The 18932-nt window shown below is 44.9% G+C and overlaps 1 protein-coding gene across 1 annotated transcript; it reads right to left on the reverse strand.

The window, feature by feature from the left end:
* Nucleotides 1-10522: 10522 nt before the first annotated feature.
* Nucleotides 10523-11479, reverse strand: TAS2R40 (taste 2 receptor member 40). Its single transcript, XM_036327015.1, has one exon. The coding sequence runs from the start codon at nt 11477-11479 to the stop codon at nt 10523-10525; it is 957 nt and encodes a 318-aa protein (XP_036182908.1).
* Between the last annotated feature and the right edge of the window lie 7453 nt (nt 11480-18932).

Below are 18932 nucleotides of genomic sequence, written 5' to 3' on the forward strand. Positions count from 1 at the left end.
TTAAAATTATATCTATTATCTTGAGAGATTTAACTCACAATTATCTGGGAATGCATTGTTCGTTCTATTGAAACCTTACTATAAGGCATGTGTGATTCAATGGCATTATATTTAGGCAACATGTTTAAGTTATATGGTATTTTTTGTATAAAAATATTAACTTGTATTTCCTGAATAGGTAGAAACCTTCCCCTCTTATATAACTAGAGGCCCGGTGCACAAAATTCATGCCCGGCCTGCACCCTCTCCAATCTGGGACCCCTCAGGGGATGTCTGATTGCTGGTGTAAACCCAGGGATCAGGCCTAAACAGGCAGTCAGACATCCCTCTCACAATCCAGGACCACTGGCTCCCAACCGCTAGCCTGCCTGCCTGCCTGATTGCCCCTAACCACTCCTCTGCCAGCCTGATTGACGCCTAGCTGCTTGCCTGCTGGCCCAATCGCCCCCAACTGCCCTCCCCTGCCAGCCTGGTGGCATCTTGTGGTGGCCATCTTTTGGTGGCCATCTTGTGGCAGCCATCTTGTGGTGGCCATCTTTTGGTGGCCATCTTGTGGCAGCCTTCTTGTGGTGGCCATCTTTTGGTGGCCATCTTGTGGCAGCCATCTTGTGGTGGCCATCCTGTGATGACATGAGGGTGCAACACCACCTAGGCTTTTATTAGTATAGATTACACATGCCATTCACCTAGAAAGCAGGAGTTCCTCTCAATCCAGAAACTGGAATTAAGAAGAAAACATTAGATTAGACACTATATGAGAAATCTATATCTCTGGTCTTAATAATGTGGATGTAAACATGTCTAGGAAGGAATTCTGAATAGTGGTGTCAAGATGGTTTCTTTCACATGGAATAATATGGAACCTGCGGAGTAAGAAACACAAACTAATGTCACATGAAGTTGTGTTAATTCCTTCAAATTAGAGGTTAGATAGCTGGGGTAGCAGGTAGAAAATAATAAGATTCACAGGGCCTTTCAGGCTGGTAACCAAATAGTCTTCCCTCCTCTTGAATTTTTCAGAAAGTTTGAGGAGGATAGGTGTTAATTCTCCTTAATTACTGTATATGTAGGCAGCAGAGCTACTGAATATCTACACCAGTGATAGCGAACCTTTTGAGCTCGGTGTGTCAGCATTTTGTAAAACCCTAACTTAACTCTGGTGCCGTGTCATATATAGAAATTTTTTGATATTTGCAACCATAGTAAAACAAAGATTTATATTTTTGATATTTATTTTATATATTTAAATGCCATTTAACAAAGAAAAATCAACCAGCCCTGACCGGTTAGGCTCAGTGGATAGAGCGTCGGCCTGCAGACTGAAGGGTCCCAGGTTCGATTCCGGTCAAGGGCATGTACCTTGGTTGTGGCCACATTCCCAGCAGGGAGTGTGCAGGAGGCAGCTGGTCGATGTTTCGCTCTCATCGATGGTTTTAACTCTCTATCCCTCTCCCTTCCTCTCTGTAAAAATCAATAAAATATATTTAAAAAAATCAACCAAAAAAATGAGTTCGCGTGTCACCTTTGACACGTGTGTCATAGGTTCGCCATCACTGAGCTACATTAATAAAAGAGAAACATTCAAATTGGTGTCATTCTGCTAAGCCAACCAGCCAATCAGATGAGTATGCAAATTAACCCAGCAAAGATGACCATTAATTTGCATACGTAGGTGCCCAGCTGGGTCCTGGGAACATCATCAACACCCAGGTCACTCCGAGGTAGGCCCCGTGTGGGCCCTGAGCAGCCTAGGAAGGACTTGAGCCAGGGGGTTTCTGGGCAGGGCTGAGCCTGCGATAGGAGCCAGGGGCGGAGCTGGTGATGGGAAGGAGCTGGGCAGGGGTAGAGCCAGTGATTGGAGGGAAATGGGGGGCCCCTACCCAGGCCCCAAGGCTTTAGGCCTGGGCAGGGGCAGAGCAGCGATCAGAGGGAGCTGGGGGGCCTGGGCAGGGTTGGAGCTGGCAATTGGAGGGAGCTGGGGGTCCCCTGCCCAGGCCTAAAGCCTTGGCCGAGCCAGAGATTGGTGTGAACTACAGAGGAAACACCTTTTCTGACCACTCATTGGCTAAGCTCCCTGTATGCCACTGGTAATACTCTTAGTAACTTGGGTAATAAGAATCCAAAAAGGTGATCTAGGGTTTTTCCACCACCCTCCTGGAGAAAAAAATGAAGGTTTGCTGCTGGAGGGCTAAGAAATGTCATATCCTGACCTAGCTAGTTTGGCTCAGTGGATAATGCCTCGGCCTGTGGACCGCAGGGTCTGGGTTCAATTCTTACCAAGGGCATGCACCTAGGTTGCAGACTCCTCCCTGGCCGGGGCCCAGGTCAGGGCTTATGCAGGAGGCAACCAATCAAAGTGTTCATCTCACTTTGATGTTTCTCTCTGTCTTTCCCTTTCTCTTCCACATTCTCTAAAAATCAGTGGATACATATCCTCAGGTGAGGATAAAAAAAATAAAGAAAGAAATGTCATATTCTATGAAAAACACATCTTGAAAATGCCTAAAGAAAGTTGTCATTTTTTCATGGTGAAGGGACTGGAGTCTGTATTGATGAAAACACCTTCGTGGCTGTGGTGACTGGCAGTGGCTGCAGCAGCGGGGTGATGGGGCTGGTGCCTTCCCTTGATCAGCCTGGTCGCCTCCCACAAAGGGAGGCCAGACTGCAGCTTAGGCCCGCTCACCAAGGGGAGCAGGGAGCGGGCCTAAGCCATCAGTAGGACATCCTCTGAGGGCTCCCAGTATGTGAGAGGGAGGGAGCAGGCTTGGCTGAGGGAACGCCCTACCCCCCACCCCTGGTGCACGAATCTTCGTGTACCGGGCCCCTAGTAATAATATAATGAGCTTTTATAATAGCTAATATATATATATTTTTAATAGCTAATATTTTGATCACCCAGTGCTATACACTATGTATTGATAGTACTTTACATGGAACAGCTCAGTCATAATAACAAAGCCATGAAGGAAGTCCCAGTATCGGTCTACCTTATATATGTACACACCAGAAAGTGGCAAATGTCAGACTCTTACCTCATCAGCCTGGCTCCAGAGCCTTCTGTGCTTTCCCCCCACAACATAGTACCTCAGTATCCGTGCTATCAGACAAAGAACAAAGCTAAGTTATCCCAAGGAAGAACGTGCTAAGTGAAGGAGGGTTTCCCCAGAACCTTAGGTGTGGTGAAGAGACCTGATCTGTCCTCTGTAAGGCTTGGCAGACCAAAGATTATTGATAAGAGGCTGGTTGCCCTGGACAGTGAATGCTATGGGCAGAGTTGCACAGTTACAGAAGCCCTTTCAAATGCAATCAGATTTGTAGAAATCCAGGAATTCAGGACTGTCTCTCAGTTCTGTCTGCACCATTGTTCCTACAGGGAAACTGCCTACATCACTGATGCTTCCCTGAGGTCCGTACTTTCAGAAGTTTAAAGTGCTCCCACCTGTGTCTTCACATTTCCATCTCAGGTTACTTTATTTTCTTGTATACTAACTTTTCAATAAAGCAGTTTTTCTGAAAGTTTCTTATACAATCACTGCAAGGCGGGTATAAGATCTTAATTCATTTAGGTATTGACATTCTCTTTACAGTTATAATATGGTTCATATCTTTAATCTTATCCAAGCATAGCCTATAGAAACACTGTTTTCAAATTATATGAATTATTCATGGAATTTTGAATTTATGGCAATTTTCAAGTGATTACATTCTAACTGTGAACTTTTTTTCTAGTACAGTAGAATTCATTGGGTAGAAACTGATGATAGAAGATGCTTTATATAGAGAGAAGCATGAATTCGTAAAACTTGAATCATCTTAAGAATTTTTTATATCTCTTTCAGGTTTATGATCCTTGAGATATTTTAAAAATCTTTGTGGATACAGTGTAATGCTGTATGTGACCTGTGAGAAGGAGAGGGAGAGAGAATGAATTACAAATCACTTTCTTCCATTTAACAAACACTGGTTGGGTGCCTGTTTCATAAAAGACATAAGACATGTATATAATATATTGCCCACTCACAGGACTATTTTAGTCAATTAAGGGAGTTATCTCAGTTAAAATAAGTGACAATTGGTATCAAACCCACCTCATCTTTGAGTGTATCTTGAGGATTATATAGATCTTGATAGTATTATTATACAAGCCTAGACATTTAATTCTTAATTACTAGGTATGTAGTAGGGTGACTAAAAGACCTCCTTATGTTAAACCTCTCTAATTGCTTACAGTAGAAAAAGACCTTCTCCAAAAGAACTTTTGAGGTGATGGAGATTATGGTCATGTTTTTATGAGTGAATATTTATCTCCAAATTCCTCATGTGGTGTACCTTAAATATATACAGCTTTTTTATATGTCTCATACCTCAATAAAGCTACATATTTTTTAAAAATACCAGATACAAAATCCTGCCTCTGTCATCCACGCCCCAATGGAATCCTCCATTGTTCCTCGGGGAGCCGGGTTGGGCAAGCAGGAAACATTGGAGGGAGGCTGCAGGGTCCTATGGAGACACGACCTCCAAGTGGCAAGTCTGAGTTTTTCTGAGGCATTTTTTGGGGTTTTGGAGTCAAAGGCCAGCAAATTTTTCTCACTGCATTTATGAGTAGAATTGTAAATGTATGTCCTCCTCTAGTAAGCAGTGAAATGAGACAAGAAACCACACTGGGGTCACAAGGGTGTTCAGTCTTCTCAGAGTTGAATTGCCATCCTTCCCTGCTAAGCGTTTCTGTCACTCATGGCTCTAGCTGCATGCAAGGCCACCAGAAATAATTTATTATCCGGCATCTGGTTTGAATAAACCACAGATTTATTTGCAGTCTCTGAAGGCTCGAGGCAGGAGATGCAAACAGCAGCTTTCCCTATGGAGGACTGGATGTAATGGGACCCCTTCTCTTTTGCATCCTCAGGTTCTGATGGAGATCTCTAAGGGTGCCCAGTGGAACATCTCTTCTCTCTGTCTCCTCACTGGTCCAGTGATACTGAGAGAAAGGATTCTGTCCTGAATTCCCCTCTCTCCTTACTAGAAGGAGATAAAGCAAGAACATCAGGATTAAAAAATATTTTTTTAATTTTATCTTATTGATTTTAGAGAAAGAAGAAGGGGAGGGAGAAAGAGAGAAACATCAATATGAGAATCATCAATTGGCTTCATGCCCTGATTGGGGATCCAGCCCACAGCCCAGGAATGTGCCCTGACTGGGAATCAAACTAGCGACCTTTTGGTGCAAGGTACGACCGTCAACCAACTGATCCACATGGGCCAGGGCAGGATTTTTTTTTGGAGAGGAGTTTTAATTGTGAACATTTGAGGAACATCCCTGACCCCACAGTACATTGACTTCCACTGAGATATTTCCCACATTGAGTTGCTCCTCCCTAGGCGCTGTGCTCTTGGAGGGTGACATTTTTGTTGTGTTAACCTCTGAGTTCTCAGCATCTAGTACAGTGCATAGCCCATATGCTCAGCACACCTTTGTTGAATGAATCAACACACTCATTTTTGTGCGGTGGCTCATAGTTTACTGTGCACACACATATGTTTTCCTTTGGCTCTCAAAACAACCCCATATTATGATCATCTCTGTTTTCCAGATGGGGAAACTGAGGCTGAGAGAGGTTTAGCAACTTTCCAGAGTGGGGACTCAACTTTAGATCTTCGACACCAAAGTCTTGTTCTTCCCACGCAGCACATTGATGCTAGGCGTTTCCCATCACCACCTAACACACCAGCCAGTTAGCCACCCGAAAGAGCCGGAAGTCATAAACATCGGCCCACTGGACCGACCCAGGAAGAGAAACCGCCTGGCGTTCAGTCCCACAGCAGGGGTTTGGAGGAGCGTGAGCATTTCAGGCCCAGAGACGTCGCCTTCAGAACATTCCCAAGCACCTCGTTCACCAATTTTTACTCCTTCTTATCAACTAGTTTCAGGGTGGTATCTTTTAAAGCTTTATATAAAAACACATTTAGTGCCCCGTGTCTGCCCTTAATAGTTCATGGTGGGGGGGAGGGGGGGAGGACTAAGGCACTAGTTGTTTTGTTTGTTTTGTTACAAAGAACTAAAGGATCCTGATTTAGGAATTGCAAAGGGGTAAATCAGTGGTTCTCAACCTGTGGGTCACGACCCCTTTGGGATCGAACGACCCTTTCACAGGGGTCGCCTAAGACCATCGGAAAACACATATATAATTACATATTGTTTGTTTTTGAGTAATCACTATGCTTTAATTATGTCCAATTTGTAACGATGAAATTGGGGGTCACCACAACATGAGGAACTGTATTAAAGGGTCTCGGCATTAGGAAGGTTGAGAACCACTGGGATAAATGAAAGCTGGAGAAATTGAAATTGGCGAAAATATTTGGAAAGTTGCAATGTTCAAAACATGGCAAAGTTGTCCTGAAGTGTCTCTAGTTTACAGTTAAGGTAACGCAGGTTTGGTGATGGGTCTTAGGGCCTCCTTGGGCTGGAGAGTGTGCTGAGTGCAGGGTCGGCAAATGCCTATTTTTATAAAGCCCATAAGATAAGAATGCTTTCTGCATGTTTAAATGGCTGAAAAAAGTCAAAAGAATATTTCATGACATGTAAAATTATATGAAATTCATGTTTCAGTGTCTGTAAATAAAAGTTAATTGGAGCACAGCCATATCCGTTCATTTACATGTTGTCTCCAAAGGTTTTTGTGCTACAACAGAAGAGTTGAGTACTTGTGACAGGAACTCATGTGTCCCACAAAACTTGAAATATTTACTCTGTGTCCCTAGACAGAAAGTTTGCTGACCCCGACCTAGTGCCTGCTTTGTGCAAAATAGGCTTTCGAATAATTGCCAGGGGGTTAAACTGTGGAATACCAGATGTCTTTTGATGTTGCCAGGAGCTAAGACCTGTTCTCACTGCCTCCTCCCCCTCCCATTTGGATGATTGAGCTGCTTTGGAATCCATGGACACTTGGCCTACTTTCTTTTCTTTAAAAATATATTTTTATTGATGTTTTTTTGTGGGGGGGGGGGAGGAACATCAGTTGGCTGCCTTCTGCATGCCCCTATTAGGGATTGAGCCCAAAACCCAGGCATGTGCCCTGACCAGGTATAGAACCCATGACCTTTTGGTGCACAGGACGACACCCAACCAACTGAGCCACACCGGCTGGGCTGGCCTACTTCCAATATCTTCATTCAAGAACTCTGCTTCTCAGCCTCACACCCCTTACCTTAACAATATTAACAGCTAATATGTATGGAGAGCTTCCTCTGGGCCACACACTCATTTCTCAGAATAGAGATAGATAATCCTAGGACGTAGGTATCATCATCATCATTATTGTTATTCCCATTTTACAGATACAGAAACTGAGGATCAGGGAGAGGCAATCACATGCCTGCATCACACTCCAGTAAGTATCAGGGCCAGGATCCAAACTTAAGTCATCTTGTCTCCAGCAACTGCATGGTGGGAGGGAGGGGAAGGTGTGGGTGCAGCGGCCCACAAGAGACTTCTTAATTAACATCCCACCTCAGAATTCTCTCCTTGGATCCCTTCTCACTGCTAGCTTTGCAGACACAGAGCACTCTGCCATGTGGAACCCTGACTGTGAAGGGTCCCCCAGAACTGATCCTCAGAAAACTCGGGGAAACTGTTCAGCTGCTTGCAGGGACAATCCCAAGGTTCAGCAGGAACTTCAGTGCAGCACTTCTCCCACCCGAGATTGGCCATGTTTGTCTTCAGCCCTCGGCACCTTCCCATTTTCCATCCCAGTCCCTCCTGGCGCGACCTTGCACCCACAGCTTCTGTGTGGAATGCTGCTGCTTTTTACCTGGACCTGCTGGGCCACAGGCCAGGCTCCAAAATGCTCCCATCCTCCTTCCCCCAATGGTAACTTCTAACCATGTAACATGTTACCTCCCTGGAGAAGACCCTGGAGATGAACATTTCCCTCCAACTTCTACCTCTCCTACATAGGCAACTCCGGTCTTGTCTTGAGAAGGGGTCCAGTGGGCTCCTCAATCCTTCAAACAGTGAGGTTCGCTCCCCAGCTGTTTAACCCTTCCTGCTTCTCCCACAAACCAGCCTTTCTGAGTATGTCAGAATTTCCACTCCTTCCCCCTGTCCTCTAAGGTTTCCACTTCTCTCCAGAGGGAGGAGGGAAACGGGAGAGGGACGGGAGGCTCCCACTCTCAGCATCTCTCCTTTCCCTCCTGCCATGATTGCTTCTGCTTTCTGCTGTCCTCCCCCAGCTCAAGTCTCGGTTGATTGAACTTATAGTTTCTTTTCCCTTCTTCAGTAGATGTTTCTGTCATAGGAGCTCAAAACAAAGAATTTCTGAGAATAAGAAAAGAGAATTCCTGCAGAAAAGCAGCAGCCAGTGTGGAATTTAGCAGGCACTGAATTATTAGAAGGGGAAGGTTGTGTTGGGCTGTGGGACAATCTGGTGGCTCTCCAATCCCAGTCCTTAGCCCTGCCTTGGCCACCGGACTTATCTTCATTGTCGAGGACTCCACCAGGTTTGAGGCTCCAGCCCCGTAGTGGGCCTTCCAGGTTGGGATCTCATGGCAACCAAATCCCCTTAGCTGTTCACATGTGCAGCATGAATTTGTGGGTAAAGGAATCCTTCACACCATAACTTTCAACCTTTCTCAGGATGGGGTGTCACATAGAGTTCGCAAAATGGATTCTTTAGGACTTCAGATTTCTGTCTAAAGCCAACCAATTTGAAGGCAGGGTAGACTGGCTTGCTCTGGAAGTTTAGGTGGGTTTTACAGAAAGGAAGAGTAGGAAGGAAGAAAAAACAGGAGGAAAGGAGCGGGGGAGGGAGGGAGAAAGCAGGGAAGGAAGGAAGGAAGGAAGGAAGGAAGGAAGGACTGGAGAGAACTTCATTTGGTTGAAGGTAGTGCAACATAAAGCATCGATAAGATGTCACATCCTTGAAGCTCTCTGCCATCCCTGACTCTTGCAAACAATGAGGGAATATTTCTTCACAATAAGCATGTAGAGGGATTATGCAGTGGCATGGTTCATATTAATGATGTGTTGACTTTAAATCAATCTTCTGTTTTTCTCTGTGATGCATTAGAGCACCCTTGGTGGGCATGTATGCATGTATTATTTGTAAAAAAACTATTTTTAGGAATTGGAATGAAACCTCAAAATCTAATTTGTCTTACTATAACAACTCTACCAACTTTAGTCGTATAAATAAATATCACGCAGGAAAGCTACCAAAATAGTGTGTTTTCATAAATATTTTCCTTTCCAGTTCAATAAGTCCCAAGACTTTCTGAAATATGTGTTTAAGAGTAGGAGCTCAGGTGTTAGTCTGTGCCAATGACCTTACATTTTTATTTGGGAGATACTTAAGCTTGGCACAATCAGTAGCATTCTTTTTACATTTTCCTCAGTAGTTCTGATTTTAAAAACAGCCAAGTACAAGAAAACCCCAAATTCTACCTTTCTAATTGCAAGGTACCTGGGGGTGAGGTGTCTTATTTTGTGAACAGCCCTTGGAGGCCATGCTGAAGGCTGACAGTGAAGAGTCCTGTTCTTCCCCTAGACAGCCACTCCCAGGGAACCTGCCCTTGCCCCACCAGCTACTTAAGGCGACCCAGAACCGGTAAAGCCAGAGGCACAGGTGTTGCCTGTGTGTCACAGAGTCAGGAGCAAAGCAAAATAGACTTTCCTTAACTCTGGCCTCTTTCTATGTTCTTTCTGCTTCCCGTACACTTCACCCTTTTTTTCTTCATTCTTCCTTTCCTCTCTTCTCACTTTGTGCCCTATTATCTGGAAAAATAAAGCATTGGTTTGACCACCCACTTATCCACCTGCCACCCTGTATTTCATCTTTATCTCCAAACAACCACCTGAGATTATTTTTATCACCTTTTCTGGAAACTCCTGTAATCTGAATGCCACTTTATCACTCTCCTAATAGTATACGTGGCCTCCTTTTAGTCGAGTCCCAAGTTTTTTACTTCACTCTTCATTTTCCTTGAAACTTCTATAGCACTTGATACTTTTGGCCAGCCTTTCTTCCCTGAACCCCTCTCTCTGGAGGTATTCTGATTTCCTCTTAGATGGCATACTAGGCTAGTCACTCGCCCTCCTCTTTCTTAACTGTGGGTTAGTAAGGTGCCTCAAGCAGGGTGACCCGACCAATATAGCCTTGAGAATTAAAGGGTGCTCAGTGATACTAGGCACAAACAAAGATCATCCCAGGCAAACGGAGATGTGCAGTCACCCTCTTCTTACGGCTCAAGGGAGGAGGAAGCGGAGAGGAACTCAGGACAGGATCCGAATGAGCACAGATCAAGGAGCTTTCACAAATGGGTCTTAGAGTTGCGTAGCTACTTCTGCTGAGAATCCAGAGTTAAACATTGAGCTTCACACATATGAGAGGGTTCATTTACCTAGGAGGAGTGTCAGAGCAGGATTAGGGAAGAAAAAATGGGTGAGGAAGAGAGGTCTAGGTGAGGAAAGGGCAGAACTGGTTAGAACAGGTCTTGTGGGTTCCAGTCAAAGAGTCTGTCCTTACAGGTGAAGATGAACTCGATGCTGAAACTGCTTCCAGGCTCTTCTCAGCCCAGGATTGCCCACGATCAGCAGCAGTGAGTGGCCAGCAGGGTAGGCGGCCATGATGAATTTGCACAAAATATTCCAGAAACTGTAGGCATCAAAGACATTGGACATGGAAAGAAATAGAGCAATTGCATTGAAAATGTAGAGAATGAGAAAGTAGCTGATAGCTCTGATGGCCCCCAAGTGGGCCTCCATGCTGGGGTCCCTGGAGCCAGTGGCATTGCTTTTCATGTGCAGGGTGTGCCTCTTGAGAGAGATGATCAGCAGGGTGGCTGCCAGGATGAACTTGATGAGAGGAAGGAAGATCCCCAGGTTATAGAGAAGAACCAGGTTGACCACGTTGGTCTCAGCGATGTACGTCTTCCCTGTAGCGTTGCAGGAGGGGATAGGAATGGAACTATTCACATACACATTGAAGGTGTCTTTAGTTAAGGGTAAGCTGAAGCACAAGGAGATGAGCAGCGACAGCCTCAGAAGCCAGGGCATCAGCACTGTGATTTTTCTCTTCATCGTGACGAACAAAGGGTGCATAAAGTTTGCAATTTTAAGACAGTAGAAGATGGTGAGCCAGGCAGCGAGCCAGAGGTTGGAGTAGTTCAGAAAGAGGATGATGACTTTGAAAGGTATATACACTGTGTTTTGGTTGTAAGTGGCCCGGAATAGTAGGCTGTACACATTCTCCAGCATCATCCAAATCTGCAGCAAGAGCCTGGAGAAGCTCAGCATCAGCACAATGCAGTCCCCCACGGGGAGTCTTTTGCGTCTGGCCCACTCAGCCCCGTGGATGGCCGTGATGAAACCATTCCCAATGATGCCAGTGAGGCACTCGATTCCAGAGACCACCAAGATGAAGACCACTTTAAACCTGGACATGTCTTCATCAGCGTAATTGGTGTTCACCGTCATCATTCTCTTTGGCCCTGACTTTCAGGTTTCCTTGCCAAGAACAGGTACCTGCTCCACAATCTTCTGACCCTCACTCAGTGTTATTGTAATTTTTTTCTCAGTTAATGGTTCTTTTTAATTTTTCTTCATTTGCTTGTCACATGACTGCAGGTTAGAGGCTTGTCATGCAAATGATTCAAGGCTCTGGTTACTGGCTGTGTCCATATTTCATGAAGATCCATTTGTCTTGGGCTTTCAGGCCTCACTAGAAAGACTGAGACAGGCTTCTGTCCAACACCTTCCTACCTTATTTACTTTAAGCTCATGCTCACCTGACAGGGCGAAGAGTCCCAGGTGAGGAGCCTTAGTGCTTTCTTGGCCTTTTTACTTGTCTCACAAGACCTGTTTGTTACCTGCCAAAACTGAATGCCATTAGGGTTCATTAGAGCCGAGAAAGACTCTATTGTCACTTTTTCATTGTTTGTGTGTATATCACCAATTATAATTTACTAGTATCCACATCACATCACTGTTTGAACGCAGAATCAGGTGGAGGCAGCCTGGGCAGGCTTCAGAGTGTTCTGAACATGGTGTTGAAGTTGGGAAATGTGATAAAATACTTAACTTGAAATTTGATTCCCTACATTATCCTGACTGTGAAACAGAGTGAACTCGACGCTTTAAGAAAAATACAGGCAGTCAGGACTCACTCCTGATGTAGTAAATTGGAATCTGAGCCAGGGCCCAGGCATGCTGTATTTTTACGTAGCCAGGACTGAGAGTCTCAGCTAGGGTTCAAAGAGTCCTGGCCACACCTATTCTGCAGTGAAGTTTTACCTTGTACTGTCAAATGTTGGATAGCATTAGTCCACCAGCGCTTATTATATTTTTTATTGGGCAGCATTTAAATTTAGGAGATTACATATGTGCAGGAAAAAAAATCTGTCTTCCCTTGGAAATGAGAAGATTTGGCCACATGGGGTCTGCATGGTGAATCGGTTGCAGTGGAATGGTGACTGCCCATCTAAAACCAGACGCATGCACTTTCCAGCTTGTCATGGTGTCCGCACATTCCTGTGTCTTCTTGCCCGTGCCTTGTGCCAGTGTGAGTGCCCTATCATAGTTTTTTATAACATAAATGGAAGGATGAAAAAAATAGATTTCCCTACCCCACATTCATTTTCTTTCAAACAAAGAAGTCAGACTTCTTTTTTTTCTTTTATTTTTATTTATTGTCTAAAGTTTTACATGTGCAGATTTATTTTTATTATAAAGTTGTCTTGTATTATTCAGTCATACTTATATAAAAATAGCACCAGACAAAAGAATATATTGCAAAATCAAGAAAGCATTGTATAGAGAAATGAAAGTTCATGTGGACACGAAGACTTGACATTTGATGACAGTTCTCATCTTTGGTAACTTCTCTTACTTCTACCACTACAAAATTATTATTTATTTATTTATTTATTTATTTATTTATTTATTTATTTATTGTTAATCTTCACCCAAGGATATTTTCCCCATTGATTTTAAAAAATTCTTTATTGTTTAAAGCAGCGGTTCTCAACCTGTGGGTCGCGACCCCTTTGGCGGTCGAACGACCCTTTCACAGGGGTCGCCTAAGACCATCCTGCATATCAGATATTTACATTATGATTCATAACAGTAGCAATATTACAGTTATGAAGTAGCAACGAAATAATTTTATGGTTGGGTCACAACATGAGGAACTGTATTTAAAGGGCCAGAAGGTTGAGAACCACTGGTTTAAAGTATTACATATGTCTCCTTTATCCCCCATTGACCTCTCCCTGGCTGCCCCCACCCCTCAGCACATGCCCTCACACCCCTACTGTCTGTGTCCATTGGTTATGCTCATATGAATGCATACAAGTCCTTTGGTTGATCTCTTGAGAGTGAAAGGTGCTGGGGTCCAACCCCAGCAGGTCCAGGGGTCCCCAAAGGTGTGGATGGAGTTGGCGAAGAAGGAATGACACGGAGACAGCGTTCAGTTGATCAGCAGCCTAGCCAGGATCTCTAGCCAGGATCTCCAGCCAAGTTCTGTTCAGGATCTCCAGCGAAGTTCTGGTTAGGATCTCCAGCCAGGTTCTGTGTCCATGTTCTCTTGCTAGGTTCTCCAGCCAGGTTCTCCAGGTTCTCCAGCCAGGTTCTGTAGCTATGTTCCCTCGCTAGGTTCTCCAGCCAGGTTCTGTCCAGGCTCTCCAGCCAGGTTCAGTCACCAGGTTCTAGTCAGGTTCTCTTGCCATGTTCTATCCAGGTTCTGTAGCCAGGTCTGTCTCTAGGTTCTTCAGCCAGGTTCTCTCGCTAGGTTCTGTCTCTAGGTTCTGTGGCCAGTTTCTGTCCAGGATCTTTTGCCATGTTCTCTCCAGCGAAGTTCTTCTGTCTCTAGGTTCTGTGAAGGTTCTGTTTCTAGGTTCTGTGTCTAGGTTCTGTGTAGGTTCTGTGTCTAGGTTCTGTGTAGGTTCTGTGTCTAGGTTCTGTGTCTAGGTTCTGTGTCCTGTTGTCTTGTTACATCTGTATTTATACCAGTTGATTCCAATCCTATCAATCTCTATTTCAAAGGTTAGGGCATTTCTTATCTCCATTCCAGGAAGTAAAGATTATGTAGCTAAAGCATGATTGTTCGTAGTTAAAGTGATTAATTACCCGCCTGGCACTTAGTTAAGGGGTTTTATTCCCTCCCTAACTTCAGGGGAAAATCCCTACCTGGGGAAACAACCTTTCTCAGAGAGGTGACCTTGGTTAAAACACATAGTGCCAAGAAAGTGAGCAAACATATTAAGAACAGTATGCCATATATGCTAGGTCCCTTGAAACAGCAAGGATGGATCGGCTCCCAGCAAATTCCCCCTTTTTTATTTTTTAAAAGCAGGCATTAAAAAGAAAAACCCCAAATGCTCTCTTGTATCCATTTTAAGAGTAGGATTGGCGCTTTCCGCTATTACCTGAGTCCTGACCTATCACCCCAGGGAGAGCTTGCCAATCCTGCACTTTCCCAGGGTGGAAAGGCTGCAGTGGGGTTAAGGATAAGGCTCCTTGGGCCTACCTCCTCCCATGCCTTTACATTTACCTTTCCTTCCTCAGAAAAGCATGGACATACTTCTTGTATAAAACATTCTGTCTGACTGGGAGTAACCTTAATTCCTCTGCTAGCAAGCATATGTGTTAAAAGATCAACACAGAGTCTTATTTCTTGACTCAGTATGGCACATCTTCTTAATCTAAAGATCAATACAGAGTCTTCTTTCTTTGGACTCAGTATGGTACATCTTCTCAATCTAAGAATCAATACAGAGTCTTCTTTCTTTGGACTCAGTCTGGCACATCTTCTCAATCTAAGTTCTGTACTATCCACCTTCTTACCCTACTTATCCTCTATAGGGGGGTCTGCAGTACCCTGGTGGAGTCCTATCCTTCCCGAGTGTGGGGTTCTCACTGGGGGCGGGGGCTTATCTAGGGGAATCCTGTTTCAGGAGTTCCCAAAGGTGTTGACAGAGTCAGCGAAGACTATCCACCCTCTTCCTACGGTGGAGTCCTATCTGTCCCGAGTGCGGGGCGCTTACCTAGGGGTCCCTGTTCGGACACCAGATGCTTGGGTCCAACCCCAGCAGGTCCAGGGGTCTCCAAAGGTGTGGACGGAGTCGGCGAAGAAGGAATGACACGGAGATAGCGTTCAGTTGATCAGCAGCCTAGCCAGGATCTCTAGCCACAATCTCCAGCCAAGTTCTGTGTCCATGTTCTCTTGCTAGGTTCTCCAGCCAGGTTCTCCAGGTTCTCCAGCCAGGTTCTGTAGCTATGTTCCCTCACTAGGTTCTCCAGCCAGGTTCTGTCCAGGCTCTCCAGCCAGGTTCAGTCACCAGGTTCTAGTCAGGTTCTCTTGCCATGTTCTATCCAGGTTTTGTAGCCAGGTCTGTCTCTAGGTTCTTCAGCCAGGTTCTCTCGCTAGGTTCTGTCTCTAGGTTCTGTGGCCAGTTTCTGTCCAGGATCTTTTGCCATGTTCTCTCCAGCGAAGTTCTTCTGTCTCTAGGTTCTGTGAAGGTTCTGTTTCTAGGTTCTGTGTCTAGGTTCTGTGTAGGTTCTGTGTCTAGGTTCTGTGTAGGTTCTGTGTCTAGGTTCTGTGTCTAGGTTCTGTGTCCTGTTGTCTTGTTACATCTGTATTTATACCAGTTGATTCCAATCCTATCAATCTCTATTTCAAAGGTTAGGGCATTTCTTATCTCCATTCCAGGAAGTAAAGATTATGTAGCTAAAGCATGATTGTTCGTAGTTAAAGTGATTAATTACCCGCCTGGCACTTAGTTAAGGGGTTTTATTCCCTCCCTAACTTCAGGGGAAAATCCCTACCTGGGGAAACAACCTTTCTCAGAGAGGTGACCTTGGTTAAAACACATAGTGCCAAGAAAGTGAGCAAACATATTAAGAACAGTATGCCATATATGCTAGGTCCCTTGAAACAGCAAGGATGGATCGGCTCCCAACAAATTCCCCCTTTTTTATTTTTTAAAAGCAGGCATTAAAAAGAAAAACCCCAAATGCTCTCTTGTATCCATTTTAAGAGTAGGATTGGCGCTTTCCGCTATTACCTGAGTCCTGATCTATCACCCCAGGGAGAGCTTGCCAATCCTGCACTTTCCCAGGGTGGAAAGGCTGCAGTGGGGTTAAGGATAAGGCTCCTTGGGCCTACCTCCTCCCATGCCTTTACATTTACCTTTCCTTCCTCAGAAAAGCATGGACATACTTCTTGTATAAAACATTCTGTCTGACTGGGAGTAACCTTAATTCCTCTGCTAGCAAGCATATGTGTTAAAAGATCAATACAGAGTCTTATTTCTTGACTCAGTATGGCACATCTTCTTAATCTAAAGATCAATACAGAGTCTTCTTTCTTTGGACTCAGTATGGTACATCTTCTCAATCTAAGAATCAATACAGAGTCTTCTTTCTTTGGACTCAGTCTGGCACATCTTCTCAATCTAAGTTCTGTACTATCCACCTTCTTACCCTACTTATCCTCTATAGGGGGGTCTGCAGTACCCTGGTGGAGTCCTATCCTTCCCGAGTGTGGGGTTCTCAATGGGGGAGGGGGCTTATCTAGGGGAATCCTGTTTCAGGAGTTCCCAAAGGTGTGGACAGAGTCAGCGAAGACTATCCACCCTCTTCCTACGGTGGAGTCCTATCCGTCCCGAGTGCGGGGCGCTTACCTAGGGGTCCCTGTTCGGGCACCAGATGCTTGGGTCCAACCCCAGCAGGTCCAGGGGTCTCCAAAGGTGTGGATGGAGTCGGCGAAGAAGGAATGACACGGAGATAGCATTCAGTTGATCAGCAGCCTTGCCAGGATCTCTAGCCACAATCTCCAGCCAAGTTCTGTGTCCATGTTCTCTTGCTAGGTTCTCCAGCCAGGTTCTCCAGGTTCTCCAGCCAAGTTCTGTGACAAGGTTCTGTCGCCAGGTTCTATCCAGGTTCTCCTGCCAGGTTCTGTAGCCAGGTTCTGTCCAGGATCTTTTGCCATGTTCTCTCGCTAGGTTCTGTCTCTAGGTTCTTCAGCCAGGTTCTGTCTCTAGGTTCTGTCTCCAGTTTCTGTCCAGGATCTTTTGCCATGTTCTCTCGATAGGTTCTGTCTCTAGGTTCTGTGGCCAGTTTCTGTCCAGGATCTTTTGCCATGTTCTCTCCAGCGAAGTTCTTCTGTGTCTAGGTTCTGTGTAGGTTCTGTGTCTAGGTTCTGTGTCTAGGTTCTGTGTCCTGTTGTCTTATTACTTCTGTATTTATACCAGTTGATTCCAATCCTATCAATCTCTATTTCAAAGGTTAGGGCGTTTCTTATCTCCATTCCAGGGAGTAAAGATTATGTAGCTTAAGCATGATTGTTCATAGTTAAAGTGATTAATTACCCGCCTGGCACTTAGTTAAGGGGTTTTATTCCCTCCCTAACTTCAGGGGAAAATCCCTACCTGGGGAAACAACCTTTCTCAGAGAGGTGACCTTGGTTAAAACACATAGTGCCAAGAAGGTGAGCAAACATATTAAGAACAGTATGCCATATATGCCAGGTCCCTTGAAACAGCAAGGATGGACCAGCTCCCGGCAAAAGGGAGTGGGAGAGACAGTGAGAGAAACATCGATATGAGAAACACATCGATTGGTTGCCTCTTGCACACATCCCTACCAGGGCTGGGGATTGAGCCTGCGACCTATGTACAGTGGGGCCTTGACTTACGAGTTTAATTCATTCCGTGATGGAGCTCGTAACTCAAATTACTTGTATGTCAAATCAAAAAGTGAACGAGTGAGACATGTGATGCTGGGCTGGTAGTGTGGCATTCACTGTGACGTTCGCTGCGCCAACTAACGGTGGGGTATCTGAAGCTGGCTCGTAACCCGAATTTTAGCTCGCAACTCAAAGCAAAAAATCGGCCGAGAGACGGCTTGTATCTTGAAAAACTTGTTAGTCGGGACACTTGTAAGTCAAGGGCCCACTGTATGTGCCTTTGACCAGAATCGAACCTGAGACCCTTCAGTCTGTGGGCTGACACTCTAACCACTGAGCAAAACTGGCTAGGGCTAAACAGTTTCGTATTTAAGTGAGAAAAAAATCTGCCTGGGATGTCCAATTCATTGCAACTCATAAAAGAGTATCTGTTGAATACAGGGGAAATTGTGTCCTGGAAAGATATAAACACATGCAAATAGAAGTGTGACCAGAAGTACTGTCCTAGGCGTCCTGGAAATATGGATAGGAAATGAAAGATACATTGTGTGAAAAGTTTTCAACATTGTGACATTTGCTACTGCAGCACATGAGGGTACAATTTAGTAATATTTAGATGTAAGCCCTATAGTCACTGTGACTTTGAGAATCTCTATATGACTGAAAATATTTTAGGCAGTGTGCCCACCACAGGCACACACCAGAAAGCAATTGTGAAATCAATGTTTGCAATAGAGGAAAGGTTTGAACCATTTAATAGGGAATGATGCTCCTGGGATAGATAGTGCTAATATTGGACTTGCGATAAAACTGAAGTTCCACGTGGCCAGTTATGTAAGGACACAGACCCCACATCCACTCATCTGTGCTACTCAGCAGGAATTGCTTTCTGCTAGACGTAAAAATGGAACGCGTCTTGGATAGAGTCACCACCTGTAAGCTGGCTCTCCTGAGGCTTGGCCCTGGAACGTTCTGGGGACTATTTGATGAACCGGACCCAACACAGCACTCGCTCACCGCGCACACTGCGCGCAGGTGGGCGCTTAGTCGCAGCAGAAAGCGAAGTAGAGCTGCTGAACTGTTGAAGGGAACTCATTTACATCACCCGAGGAAAAAGCTCTCTGCTTATGCAAAGCGGCAAAGATTGTTACCACGCAATTGGCCTTTTGATTTGACACTGGATAGTTCCCTGCGAAGGTGCCCACAAGTAGTTATAAAACGTTATGGAGAAAGTTATCTAGCATAGCG

Source organism: Myotis myotis, unplaced genomic scaffold, assembly GCF_014108235.1.
Source record: "Myotis myotis isolate mMyoMyo1 unplaced genomic scaffold, mMyoMyo1.p scaffold_m19_p_11, whole genome shotgun sequence".
In the NCBI taxonomy this organism is placed as follows: Eukaryota; Metazoa; Chordata; class Mammalia; order Chiroptera; family Vespertilionidae; genus Myotis; species Myotis myotis.